The 13,680-nt window shown below is 46.4% G+C and overlaps 1 protein-coding gene across 1 annotated transcript; it reads right to left on the reverse strand.

The window, feature by feature from the left end:
* Positions 1–7,826: 7,826 nt before the first annotated feature.
* On the reverse strand, positions 7,827–13,223 carry hmgb3b (high mobility group box 3b). The gene is made up of 5 exons (XM_018751959.2): positions 13,138–13,223; positions 10,990–11,188; positions 9,895–10,034; positions 9,380–9,554; positions 7,827–9,111 (listed from the first exon to the last, which is right to left on the reverse strand). The coding sequence occupies exons 2-5, from the start codon at positions 11,137–11,139 to the stop codon at positions 8,962–8,964; spliced, it is 615 nt and encodes a 204-aa protein (XP_018607475.1). The 5' UTR covers positions 11,140–11,188; positions 13,138–13,223; the 3' UTR covers positions 7,827–8,961.
* Between the last annotated feature and the right edge of the window lie 457 nt (positions 13,224–13,680).

Raw genomic sequence — 13,680 nt, forward strand, 5'->3', positions numbered from 1 at the left:
CCCTTGTGAGTAACGGAGGCTCCGGCTGCTTCGCACGTTTGGCCCTGGAGACCTGATGACTCACGACGGTGCGCAAGAGGGGTTTGACCTCCGAGCTCGGACTGGGCAGACGTTCCTCGAAGGCCAACGCGGAAGAAGCGGCAGAAGACCTTCGGTTTTTCCCTCCCGGTGCCGTCCGGTCCGGTGGAAAGCGTTGCCCAGGACACGGCTCAAGAACAGACTTTAAAATCGAATGAATCCTTGCCGTTTGCCTCGAAATCAAACCATAAACCTCGAGAGCGTCTGCCTGAGCTCAGCCTTCCTTGTTTTTTGTTACCATATTGGCTCCATTCACGTGACACCTCCGTTTACCACGTTGCGCGTCAACATTGCAAGTACGAAGGCAGCATGAAAGGTAACACCTCCAGCCACAGTTCCTTCACCAATTAATAACGGCACAGCGGCGCAGCAGGTCGCAATGCCGTCTCACAGCATCTGGGCTGCGTGTCTGGCTGTGGGTTTGAATCCCGGTCGCTCCGCGTGGAACTGGGCGTGTTTCAGGTCAACGTGTGTGTGACTGCCCTTTACCGCACTGCTGTCCCATCCAGGGTGTTCCCAGCCTTTCTCGCTGTGTGTCCAGCGTGCGACAGAGTCCAGACCACCGCGACCCTGCGTTAGACAAAGGAATGATGAAAACGGGACTGGAACAGTATCGAAAAAACACCAGAACTACGGCACAGATCCAGCGCGGTAGTGATAAGACTCCTCCGCAGGAAACTCGGCAAAGGGGAACTCCTAAGTCTGCACCGTGTCCACCGTTCTCTGTTCTCGATGGACACGAGCCAGCGTGTCCTGTGTCTCGACTGGGAAAGCGTCTTCGCGGAAAGTTGTTCGGACTCACGATGGACATCGTCAAAGAGAATTGGACACGTGTACGGACGCGCCCTGGAACAGGAGGGGGAAGGAGCCTCGAGCTCCTACATCCCTAGGGAGGAGACAGCGTGTCCTTCTGCAGCGTGTTCTTCACCTTCTTCCACTGAGAACCACTGTTTCTGCTCCCTCTTCTCCAGCAGCGCATCCGATCCCTGCTTGCGATTAATCATTTGCCAAATAACAGAGGGGACAGGAACACGGCAGGAAACGCTTCCCGCAGTCTCCCCATGAAGAGAGCAGGTGTGGGCCAAACCAGTGTGCGTGTGTGTGTGCGTGTGCGTGTGCGCGAGCGTACATGTATGCAGAGACAGACGGCAGAATGCAATAACAGTGTACAATCAATGGGCCTGATGTAAGACACCAATGGGTCTCGCACACACACACACACGGGGGGTGCAGGTGAGGTGAGGAGGGTAGAGCTCATAGCCCCCATCGCAGCTGTGAGGCAACGTGCAGTAAGCAGGGAAACGGAGAGAGAGAATGAGAAGGACAAGAGGACAGTGAAAAGGAGAGTCACGGTGGCACCAGAGGCCACCAACCACAGCAAACCTCCTGCAAGTGGGGACATGAGGGAGAGGAGAATAAGTGGGAAAGGAGGAGTGATGTAGTAGCATGCAAACCGCACACATGCACGCACACACACGCACGCATCCCGTGTTCCGCCACGTGCGAAGTGGGAGAAGCGGAGAAGATCGATAAGGAGCAAACTGAGCCGAACGCCGCGCGGATGCCGCCAGCGGGTCGCACCGGCCGGGTCTCTCAGAGACACTTATCGCAGCGGGACGACCCCCGCTGGCCTGGGGGGGGCACAGGGGCTACTCAGCAGCAGCAGCAGTGCATCTTGGGAGCTTAATGGTAAGCAGGCGTTCAGCTGTAACGCAGCTCATTCTGCCCTTGCGCGCGCACACGATCGGCAAAAAGGAGCCGAAGGATAATTCAGCGATACGGCGAAGCCGGGGATGGACTCAGAGGGAGGGCGATGGGCGAACGTGCGTCGGGTGCCGAACACATAGACGCTGGCGGCAAAGACGGGAACACGCCGCGCACGGTCGTTCCTGCCAACTCAACAATCCAGCCAAACAAGTGTACTTGCCCGCTGAAAAAATATTTCTCATCCAAACCAAGCTGTGTGGGCTTTTGCACGGACGTGCCGAAATCCGAAAAATGACATCAAGATGTGCTTTTGAAAAAGGATTTAGTTGCCTTTAATGAACTGGTTAGGGAGACGGGCAATAGAGCGTTTCATTTCTCTATTTAATAAACCCTTAGGAAAAGAAGCGTAGCACCTTCTTAAGTTCTAGCCGCATCTCACCTGATCAAACACGTCGCTTTGGAGAGAAGACGTGTCTGCTAAATCAATACATGTTCACGTAATAAATGTGCTGTATGTTCCCTCCACTTAGACATTTTAGTCTGACAGGGCTGCGATTGCTCTCGAGACTATATATTTATTAATGTTATACTAATTCGTTTCATATTGTTTCTTATGGTGACGCAGCTCCCTGTGGGTTGATGGCCTGCTCTGACGGTGCGCTGTGGTGAAACGGTGTAAAGCTCCTTGTCTCCATCTAGTGGGGCAGAGCCAACGCTGCACGTGGCCTCTTACGCAAGCGGATGAATTATTAATGACGAGAGATGAGAGCAAATCATGGCTGAATCTGGAATAATGAGCTTAAGCTCTGACAGCAACATAAGCAAAGTCAATGACGCGTTAAGGCCCGAGCACAGCGCCGAAGAAGAGGTCGCGTTTCCCTCCCGGGTTCGAGCGTCTCGCCGACGGGGCCTTCGGCGGGCCCCTAGGACGCGTGTCCCCGAGACCCGCTCGACGGCCCTCGGCTCGACTTTCTTCCCAGCACGTGATGTTTTAAATATGAAAATCACAGTTCTCTCATCTATATGGCGCTGCAACAATGGAAAAACACTTAATTTGCTCTTAGTGGATGACAAAGTGTGCTACTGCTGACAGCGATGAATGGCAGGATATCACGGTGCTTCATCTTAGCTCCGATAGCAGGGTGGCAAACAATGTATAATTCTGCACGTGCCACCTTATGAATGTGTCTTATCGCTGATGGGAAGTAATTCTCATCAATTTCAGCCTTTTTACCTGAAATCTTTGTCCATCACAGCGTATAATGTTAGGTCACTAAATGTATATTAATTGTACAATACCGTAATGATGTTGTGCGCCGAAGACGACGTCATACGTTGGACATCAACTCAGCACGCAGCGTGCGTGCGTGCGTGTGTGTGTGCGTGTGTGTGTGCGTGCGTGTGTGTGTGCGTGCGTGTGTGTGTGCGTGCGTGTGTGTGTGTGTGTGCGTGTGTGTGTGTGAGGATGACAGGAAGCGGTTCACCTGGAAGTCGCCAGCCGCAGGTTCCTGACGGCGGTTCGATCCGAGGGCCGACGGGTCGCCCTGGAAAGACGACTCCGCGGTAGATGCGGCAGCAGAAGGTGCGGTGATGTTTAGAGTCCCAGGAGTGCAGCTGCAGGACCGCGAGAAACATAGTTACCGCAGTAAGGTATTCAGCTATATGAGAACAACAATAATAATAATAATGTAAGTAAACTGAGAGCAGCTCTCAGGAACACCAGTCTTCCACATCAAGGTTCTTTCATTTTTCCTGCCTTTCCAATAAACCCCTTTGAACAGATCTTAAAAACAACATTTCACTCATCTTTGTTAAACCCAGTATCTCCGAAAAATATATTGCACACATGCTATTACAGGCTTAGATTAAAGGTAATACTGTGGGCTATCTATAAAGGGAGTCACGAGTTCACTTTTCACCACTCTATAGTTTACAGTTACAGTACACTGGATGGCTGCCCTTCCAGGGGTTGTACCATGGTACTGCAGCTCGTAGTTCATATTACTTGTGCGTGAGAGACACAGAGAGCGTGTGTGTTTCACTGATGTACGGATGAGTGACCCATTGTAAGTAGTGTATCTAGCAGTGTAAGTCACCACGGTGAATAAGGTGTGCGGGCTCATAGTAGAACTACACAGAGTTCATCGGAAGTCGCTTTGGAGAAAAGTGTCTGCAAATGAATAAATGTAAATGTAGTTGTGGATTTTGTGATGGGGAAGACACTGGCTCCTCGTGTCACCATCATTCAAGGTATTCATCTTCAAACGCAAACATTTTCAGCTTTATTCATTTCACTCACATGTTGTAGTCCCACTATCTGCTTGTCCTAGTCAGGGTCACGACGGTCCGGAACCTATCCTGTAAACACTGGGCGCAAGGTTTGGGGGGGTACCCCTCTGACACAACGCCAGACCTGTTGCAGGGCGGCCGCACACACACGTACCCATCCACGCACTAGAACCGCCAGTTCACCCGAACTGCACGCGTGTGGGAGGAAACGAGAGCACCTGAGCCAAATCCACACAGACGCAGGGAGAACATGCAAACTCCACACAGACAGAGCTGAATTCCGATGGTCTGACTGTGAGGCGGCGGTAAAAGTTTTATATAAAACTCATTCGTATTTCTCCAGTTGCATCTGATGTTAGACAATCGAAGCTACCTTTTCAGGAGTCCTCTTTAAAGACTGGCGTAATTATGCTGTTTTTCACTGAGATTCTGAATTTTTTTACTTTGCTTTTTTTAAAATCAACAAAATTGAGGGTTCTCAAGCAATGCTCAGTGGGGGGTGGGACACCATCAGCATGGACTGGCTGCTATTGGTACTGGGACTGCAGGGACTGGATTTGGGACTAAAGGGACTACATCACACAACCTCGATCTACACCTCCTCCCTCAGGCCGGTCATTGCCCACCATGGGTTCAAATACCACTGCTACGCTGACGATACCCAGCTCTTCCTCTCCTTTCCACCTGAAGCATCAGACATTTCCGCACACATCGCTGCCTGCCTGCCTGTCAACATCTCTGCATGGATGTCTGATCACCACCTCCAACTCACCCTCTCCAAAACAGAGATTCTTCACCTCCCAGCTGGTCTGTCCTCCTGTCACCATCTATCGATCAAACTGGACAACTCGCTCATTTCGCCTACCTCCTCGGCTAAGAGTCTGGGAGTGATAATTGACTCAAGTCTATCTTTCTCTCAGCAAATCGAAGCCACAACCCCGACCTGCAGATACATCCTGCATAACATCCGCAGGATCCGTCCTTACCTCACAACTGACTCTGCCCAACTACTTGTCCAGGACATGGTGACATCCCGTCTGGATACTGCAACTCTCTCCTGTCTGGCCTTCCCGCTATTGCCATTAAACCTATACAGCTGATACAGAAAGCTGCTGCTGCACGAGTTGATTTGCCAAAGCGTTCCCACGTATCTCCTCTACTCGTTTCTCTGCACTGGCTTCCTATAGCTGCCCGGATCAAATCCAAGACCCTGGTTATTGTGTACAAATACATCAGTAGAACTGCTCCCCGATATCTACAAGACTTGATCAACCGCTACACCCCAACCAGACCTGATTGCTCCTCCACATCTGCCCGCTTGGTAGTCCCAAGCATGAAAGGTAAAGCACGGAGGTTCTCGGTTCTGGTTCCGTTGTGGTGGAACGACCTTCCCCTCTCACTCAGAACTGCTGAATCTTTGTCCACATTTAAAAAGGGTCTGAGAACTCATCTCTTCCAGACTCACTTTGCCCATTAGCTAAGTTCATGTAAGATTTAAATGTTCATGCACCATAACTTTAAGATCATCCCCCTATAAACCTATACACAGTTACTATTGTGATGCAATGTAAAATGTTTGTGCATCTCAAAAAAAAAAAAAATTGTAAGAAGGTGAGCAGGAATCATCAATATTCTGATATTTGTGTAGCTACTCATGTGGTAAACATCGGTTCATATGGTAGAAAGAAACTGATCGTACTTAGAAAGCACACGTCTGCAACTATGTCTCTTGTAATGAACTCACTACTTTCTGAGATGTATGTCATTTTGGAGGAAAGCATCTGCTACATCAATACATGTAAATGTAAACCTGCAGAAGTGCCACAGAGACAACATACCTGATACCACATCGCTTCACAAACATCTGACTCTTAAAACGCTTTGCATTGTTGTCATTATTGCACTGTCTTTTATGAGAATATTTCTGTGCCTTTTTAAGGCATAGATTGCTAATGAAGAGAAACCAACACAATTATCTCCGGAGCCTTTCTTAGCAAATGACTCAGACTGAGCAACTGAGGCAGTCAGCGCAATATCAGAGATTTCAAAACAATCCATTTCATTTGCAGCATAGAATAATAATGAGCAAATAGCAAATAAAGTCATACTGAGAGCTGCGCACAACAGGTCAGTTCCACCCCAAGAGTGCGAGCGCTCATTACAGAGGATGGGAATCCTTGTCAAAGATGGACCAACGTAGCGTCCTTTTCCCAGCAACGTCCCCAACGGAGCCCAAAGGTCACCGCACACTGGGCTCTTGAACTACCCGAAGTCATCGTTGCCCCCTCTCCCCGCATTCTGCTGTCAATATCTCTCACCTTGCAGGCAAAGGACCCAGATTTGATTCATACCTGCTGCTGTGGTACCCTTGAGGTACTTACCTTAAATTGCATATAAAAGAATTTACCTATGCTATATGAGTAAACGCTGCTAGTACAGCACAGCGCACAAACCTCACATGACAGGTTATTTGGGAGAAAAGAAATACAGTAATAGTGACATGTATTAATTGGAAACCAGAAGGATTTCTCTTTTTCAAACAACCAGGTGCAGGTCCTCCGAACTGACTCGCTGCGTCGTCTCACCAGGAGAAGCGGAGCCTCCCAGCCAAGCGCCTTCGCAGCACAGACGTGACGCTTGTTCTAAGTCCGGTCAGATCCTGTAATGGCAGCCATTCAAGCTCAGGGCTATTTTTACACCACGCTTCCTTAACACATGTCTGCTGCAACTGTGGCACCTGGGATCCGGTGCTTGTTGTCAAGTGTTCATTCAACCATTCCGCTGCGTGAACTGTCTTCTGGGCGGATGGGCCCTCTGCTCGTTGCGCTGGGTATGCAGGTCACGTAAGGATTCTGGAACCCACTTAGCACCAGCTATGTTAATCTGTATTTAGGCCACAAAGAGTCAAGTGCGCACAGCTCCAGCTGGACATTGCTGCACTTTACACCTTACACCTGATCCAACTAGCTCTTCTTCTGTGCACAAGGGCCCACAAACTAGTACAATGGTGGCCCCTGAGTGAGATGCTCCTCCTGGTTACAACAGGGTGTCCCTGTCGAGGACAGTTGAAGGTATTATAGTATTTTCAAACTAAAGCTTCTCATCACATAAATCTTTATTTTGCTGCAGCCTTCATGGAAGGCAGCATACAATTACTTGTCCATTCTTAGGGCATAGTATTCTTACTGGAATAATTTTGATCAAGAGGACAACAGCACAAACGGGATTTGAACTAAACTCAAATCCCCTCTGGCTATAGTCCCCTTGAGAAAGGTACTTAGCCTTGAAATAATACAAAACACCCTGCTATAAATAAGTCAGTCTAGAGGAAGGTGTCAGTTAAATTAACTGAAATTTAAATGTTAACTAGAATCAGAGCTTGAAGTAAGCAACCAAGAGTTATTCTAAACTATGTATGTAGCAGAAGACAATCTTAAATCTGTAATTTCATTCTATTGCACAGCAGTATGGTGACCAGGGGGTGCAGTGGCACAGTGGGCTGGACCAGGTCCTGCTCTCCAGTGGGTCTGGGGTTCCGAGTCCTACCTAGGGTGCCTTGCAATGGACTAGTGTCCCATCCTGGGTGTGTCCCCTCCCCTTCCAGCCTTTCACCTGTGTTGCTAGATTAGGCTCCGGCTCCCCGCAACCCCGTACGGGACAAGCGGTTTAAGACGGTGCGTGTACAATGACAAAGACTTCAATTCCAATATTGAAAATCAGAATCCAAAATAAGTGGCCTTGTTGACATTAGCTTCAGCATGAAGTTGTGGAACAAGAGTTTATTCATGTAATCAGGATTACTTTGAAATTCAAACCACATCCTGTACAGGCAGTAAAACTTTTGCAGACTGACAGGAAATTTGTGTATTGAGAGAAGTGATTGAGGGCAGTCCAAGTTTAACAAACTGAAATGGAGGGGGGGGGGGGGAAGAGAAGAGAAGAGAAAAAGACAAAAGTAAAAATTCCATGCAGTCACTGAAACTGGTAGGCAGTTTAGTGAATTGTTAATGAGTTTCCATACCAATGAATGATGTGCAGCCAATTTTTTTTTTTTTTTTTTTTTTTGGACAAAGTCAACCTCTGGAAGAGCAAAGCCATTTCACAGTACCCTCAGCAACAAACATGATGGGGGGGCAGGACTCCTCACCACAGTCCTTCATTGCGCAGTCATTTTAAACTTAAGGCTCAATGTAGCCATATATTTAGTCATTTTGACCAGATGCAACTAGCAAGAATATAAGTTATAGCTACAAAGACATGTGATAAAGGGAATTATTTCAACACTGCAGAACTTAAAATGTAAAGGAAAAAAAAAAAAATTCATTTGTTGTGCAAATAAAGTCCATCAATGGCTTCATTTCCTAAGATCTAAACTTAAAAAAAAAAAAAAAAATCCAAATAACCATCAGGAATATTAAACTGTAGTGCATCACAGTGTGCTACATACAAGAGCAGTGGTCTGACAAGAACTTCTTGCTTAACTACCTTCTTTACCAGCAGGATCCCTGAGTTAAGCCAGGTCACACTGCCACAATACTTTTACACACTAAGGCATATAGCCCAATCTGTGCAACATTAAACTGAACAAAATGAAAGCCTTAGTCATAAAACACCTTTGAATTTAAAATTATAAATGCAAAGCTATTGCCTCTATGCAATCCATTATACTGACAGCAAAAAAAATTAAGTGGATGAGGAAGACAGGTTATGATAAGTTACTAACAGTATTCAGTGGCTAAGAAAATAAAATTTCCAGGTTCAGCACAACAGAATGAAGGAAAACTTGCAGTCCAAATGAGCAGTATAGAGTAGAGTAGTTACAATTGCAACCCCTGCATTAATGTAACCTCACAGCTAGTGATCTGGAAAGAAATGTGCAAATGAAAGTTAATCATCCTCATCTTCATCTTCCTCCTCATCATCGTCATCATCATCGTCGTCATCATCATCGTCATCCTCCTCACGCAACTTCTTTGTCACAGGTTTGGAGGGCTCTGCTGCTCCCATCCCATCTTTATCCTTGTAGTCTGCCATGTCCTGCAAGTAGAGGACACCATTTTGAAGCATCTTCTAGCAAAACAGATGCAAAGACTAAAAAATTCCTTTATAGGCCAAGGAGCCACCATCCTGGCTTTCTTCAGTTTGCACCCACACAGAGTATGGATATTCTGGGAAATGTTAGTTAAGCCATAAGTCACACCCCAGCCATTTAAAGTACTGCAGAAAACTAATTCAGCTTACATTATTTGGCCAAAAAGTAATTTCCCCATGAATGAAAAATAGTTTGTTGCCTCAATTCTGTTACCTTTAAATACTTGTCCTTCAGCTTGTTAGCCTTGACCAGGTAGGGCTGCTTATTAGCATCTGTCAAATTGTTCCACATCTCACCCAGCTTCCTTGCTATTTCACCAATGCCCAAACTGGGATTTTGGGCCTTGATCTTGGGTCGATGTTCAGAGCAGAATAGGAAGAACCCAGAACTGTTGAGAAAAACCAGTTTTAAAAATTTCATAATTGTTCCAGAACACATATCACTGTAGCCACAAAAGGCTGACAATTTACACATTGCAGCTTCTGTGCCATTTAATATGGCAACAGCCATTGGTACATTCTGCTTTCTCAGAAAGAGAAGCTTTATCAGTCTGAGAATACCCTTTAGTCTTGTCCATTCCAGACATATAAAAGCCACGTAAGCAAGTGGGTTCAGTAAACGCACATGAGAATTCCTAAATTTACACAAGGTACAGGAGTGGAGCCATTAACAGATCTTAGAAGTAACTGACATTCCATACATTCAAATCATGTGAATTTTGAACATACGGTGGCCTTTTAGGGGCATTTGGGTCCTTCTTGCTTTTCTTTCCTTTCTTGTCAGAGTATGACAACATCTCCTCATCATACCGAGCCTTGTCCTGCTTTGCCATATCTTCAAACTTGGCTTTCTCCTTTCCTGACATTATCTGCAAGGAAATGCAGTAGAGATTGGCAGTATTAAGTGGTCCAGCATCCAATGGTCCCATGAGATTCATATTTAAGTTTGCATCATAAAGGACAGTCACATAACCAGATCAATCACATTCCAATAAATTCATAATTTCCACTGGCAAAGAGGGACTCTCCCCATGGTGTATAAACTGTGAAGATGTGTGTGTTGGGGGGGGGGGCACGCTATACTTCCAGCAGAGATAGCTAGTACTGTAGTGGTGTTAGAGCTACATCCTTTGCACCCAAAGGTTGCATGTTTGATCCCCACCTCTGGCTACAGTACCATTATGCAAGATACTTACCCTAAAATTTCTGCAGTAAAATTACCCAGTTGGATAAACAGGTAAATGACTAACCTTAAATGTAAACTAAGCAGCACTTCAAAAAGAGCAATTTTTTGCACATAGGCAGTTTACCTATAACTCACAGAACGAAAACAGTTGTGCAACGAGACAATTTAACATTGTCAGTTTAATTTTCTTTGGATGGTAGTCAAAATACTGTAAAATGTCAGTTCTTGAACCAAAAGAACCAGCACCATTTCTTAATTTTAGGGCTATCTAATGAGCAAAATTAAGGAAAGCTTGCAAGTTAGAAAATTTCTGTTCTACCATTTACTCACTTTGTAAAGTTATCATACAGGAAGACAATACAAAGCAGTACATAAGGTACTGAGTGCTACCAACATGCTGTTGTAGATCCACACTGAACTACTACGCACTTACAAGGGCATGTCATTTTTTCCTTTATAAAGGGGGGAGAGGAGGAGGAAAAAAAAAAAAAAAACCCCCCCACACAACTACATTCTAGCAAGTTCACATCAGTGACCAGTTCCTTTCATACTGATCATCAGTTGGTGCCCTTATGTATCAAGATGTCCACCAACATATTAAGAATCACATTTCATTCAGCCCATCAAGCACAACTTACCTTCCACCTGCCAGAGCATTTCTTAGAAAACTCTGAAAAGTTCATGGGAATATCTGGGTTCTTCTTTTTGTGCTCCTCCCGACATGTCTGCACAAAGTAGGCATAGGCAGACATCTTGCCCTTGGGCTTCTTCGTGTTGCCTTTTGCCATTCTGGGCCACAGGGGTAATGAATTCAGCCTTTATGTTTATATTCGGTTCCTGAAAGAGGGAGCAAAGTTAATGCTAATGTCCACATTTAGCGTATTCATCCCTGGCTCTCATCCAAGGCAATCTAAAATTTATAGAGTTGTAAGCTTATATTTACCCATTTATAAAAGTGAATAATTTACCAGAGTAATTCAAGGTGCTTTGCTAAAGAGTGCATTAGCAAGAGCAGGTATTTGAATTTAAAACCTCCAAAATACAAGACTACAGCTGTAACCACTACATCACATGTCATTTTCTTTGCTGCAGCTGGCAATCAAGTTGTGCGTAATGTACGAACATGGGGGGGATTGGCCTATACTTCCAGGATAAGATCTGGAAGATCGAGACCCTGACCTAGTGAATGGCCTCCAGAAGTAAGAAGATTCATTTCTGGAGAAAGTCAGGATTTCTTTCACCCATTCAGCACCAATACTGCAACTTCAGTACCATTAGGGGCTGTAAATGACTGGGAGTCTTGTACTTCTGCATTAAACCGCACCGTGTGGGACACTGGTTCCAACATTTCGCTTCTCCTGTTGGAAGCATCATCCCAGTCAGCTGACAGCAACTGCGGAAGCCTAGGAGTTTTAATAAGGCTGTAAATGGATAAGTTTAATTTGAGCTCAAAATGTTTTAATTTATGCAACTGAGTATAAGGAGATTTTAACAGATGTTTTTAACACACACGTGGTGGTATTTAGAAGCATAGAACAAGGTGGCACAAGTACTTAATGGCAGCACTGACTGGGGGAACCGCCGCGCCCGACCGAGCAACAGACGGGTACCGAGGGGTCCCAGGTGCGAACGAATTAACGGCCCTCCAGTGATGCGGGTTCCCGCGAGACAAAAAGGTCTCTCGATTTCCACGCGCTCGCTGGGAGAGGCGACGCCGCGGTGTGAGGGTGGAGCCGAACGGGACCGGGACCGACCCGAGCCGGCGCTCTGCTGCGAACACGCGCCACTGACTGAGTGTCCGCTCGCCTCATCTCACTAAAATCATGGCTCCTTCGAGGAGGGAGACGAAGCCCCAAACGCCCTCGCCCGATTATTACAACCACGACGACCCGTCCACTCGCGCTGCTCCACGGCCACGTAGAAGCGGAAAGACCGGCCGGCCGCCCGCTCGTTTCCCCGGAGCCGCGCATGCATGGGCCCAAGCGCTTGGCTTGCCTTGTGTAGCGCAGGGGAACACGAACTTTAAAAGTAGCGAAAAGAAATATTCCGTTCTGTCTGTGCAGAGAGGAAAACAGCTATTCGTGGGAGACATTAAAAACGGACCGTTTGTTTGCAGCCAGAAGAAACGTGTCAGAAAATACCGAGCGCTGCCTGATCACGGCTCGCGCATCATCGGCGCTTAACTCGCCAGCCATTTTAATACACAACCACCGCGTCCTTTAGAGACGCGGCAGAAATTAAAATGGCTTTCTTACTAACTTTCACTCACTGTACTGCCACATTAGGTGGAAAACAGCCGGAAAAAGACAAACCTAGAGGGTTATTGAAGGGGGGAGCAACCGAACGAAGCCAGGTGCGCGCGCTCAGCGGACATTCACATTGCTGACGAGTCCAAGAAAGAAGAATTAAAATAGGCCGTAACTTTAATACAGCTCTACATGAGCCACCGATTTGGTTTTCCACACACCGACACTCGCCAGGAGTTTTTTTTTTTGTTGCGGAAAAAAATAAAAAAAAAAAAAAAAAAAAAAAAAAAAAAAAAAAACGTACGCACTCTGTCTGTCGACATGCTACATACCAGAGACTGCGCCTATTTCACATGAGACGAGGTGAGCGGAGGTACTTTCGTGACGACGATGGAAATATTTGGCAATACTAAATTCACTTAAATGAAATAAAGTTAGGGAAGCCATTTTCTTAAATTAACGTCCGCATTGAACTCGGTCTTGTGTAAAATAAATATGAAGCAGATTTATTTTGTCATTATTCCTATAACTAACACCTACCTGCAGCGTTTCTCCACATGGAGTCACGAAGCTCGCGAGCGCTCCTCTATAAAAGCCATTCCGCGCTCGGCCTCGCGCTAGCTCGCCACGAGACCGGCCTGATTGGCTGCTCCCCTCAGGGTTTTAAAACAACCTCCGCAGCCACTGATTGGACGCTGTGCTGCAAACGCCCGCGATTTGACGCTTTTGATTGGATTAACTGACCTTAACGTCATTCCTGTCGTAAAATACGGAAAAGCCTGAAGAAAGTTTTGGAGGAACGTAAACAAAAGTGCTGCATATGCGCGGGAGTTTTAAGGGATCGTGGAGTTCTTGCAGCGCACAGACTTTGTGTAATACTGCTTTTGCTATGAGTTAAACACGTTTTCTTACCTATGTTGCCAGATTTTCGGACGTAGATAAAGGCTAACTGTCGATTATACACGATGTTATTGCAGAGTGCCAGTTGACACTAATTGTAAACAATCAGTACTGCTGGCGCCCCCCAGGGATGCGTGCTCTCCCCACTGCTCTTCTCCCTGTACACCAACGACTGCACCGCAA

This window comes from Scleropages formosus, chromosome 4, assembly GCF_900964775.1.
Source record: "Scleropages formosus chromosome 4, fSclFor1.1, whole genome shotgun sequence".
NCBI classification, from domain to species: domain Eukaryota; kingdom Metazoa; phylum Chordata; class Actinopteri; order Osteoglossiformes; family Osteoglossidae; genus Scleropages; species Scleropages formosus.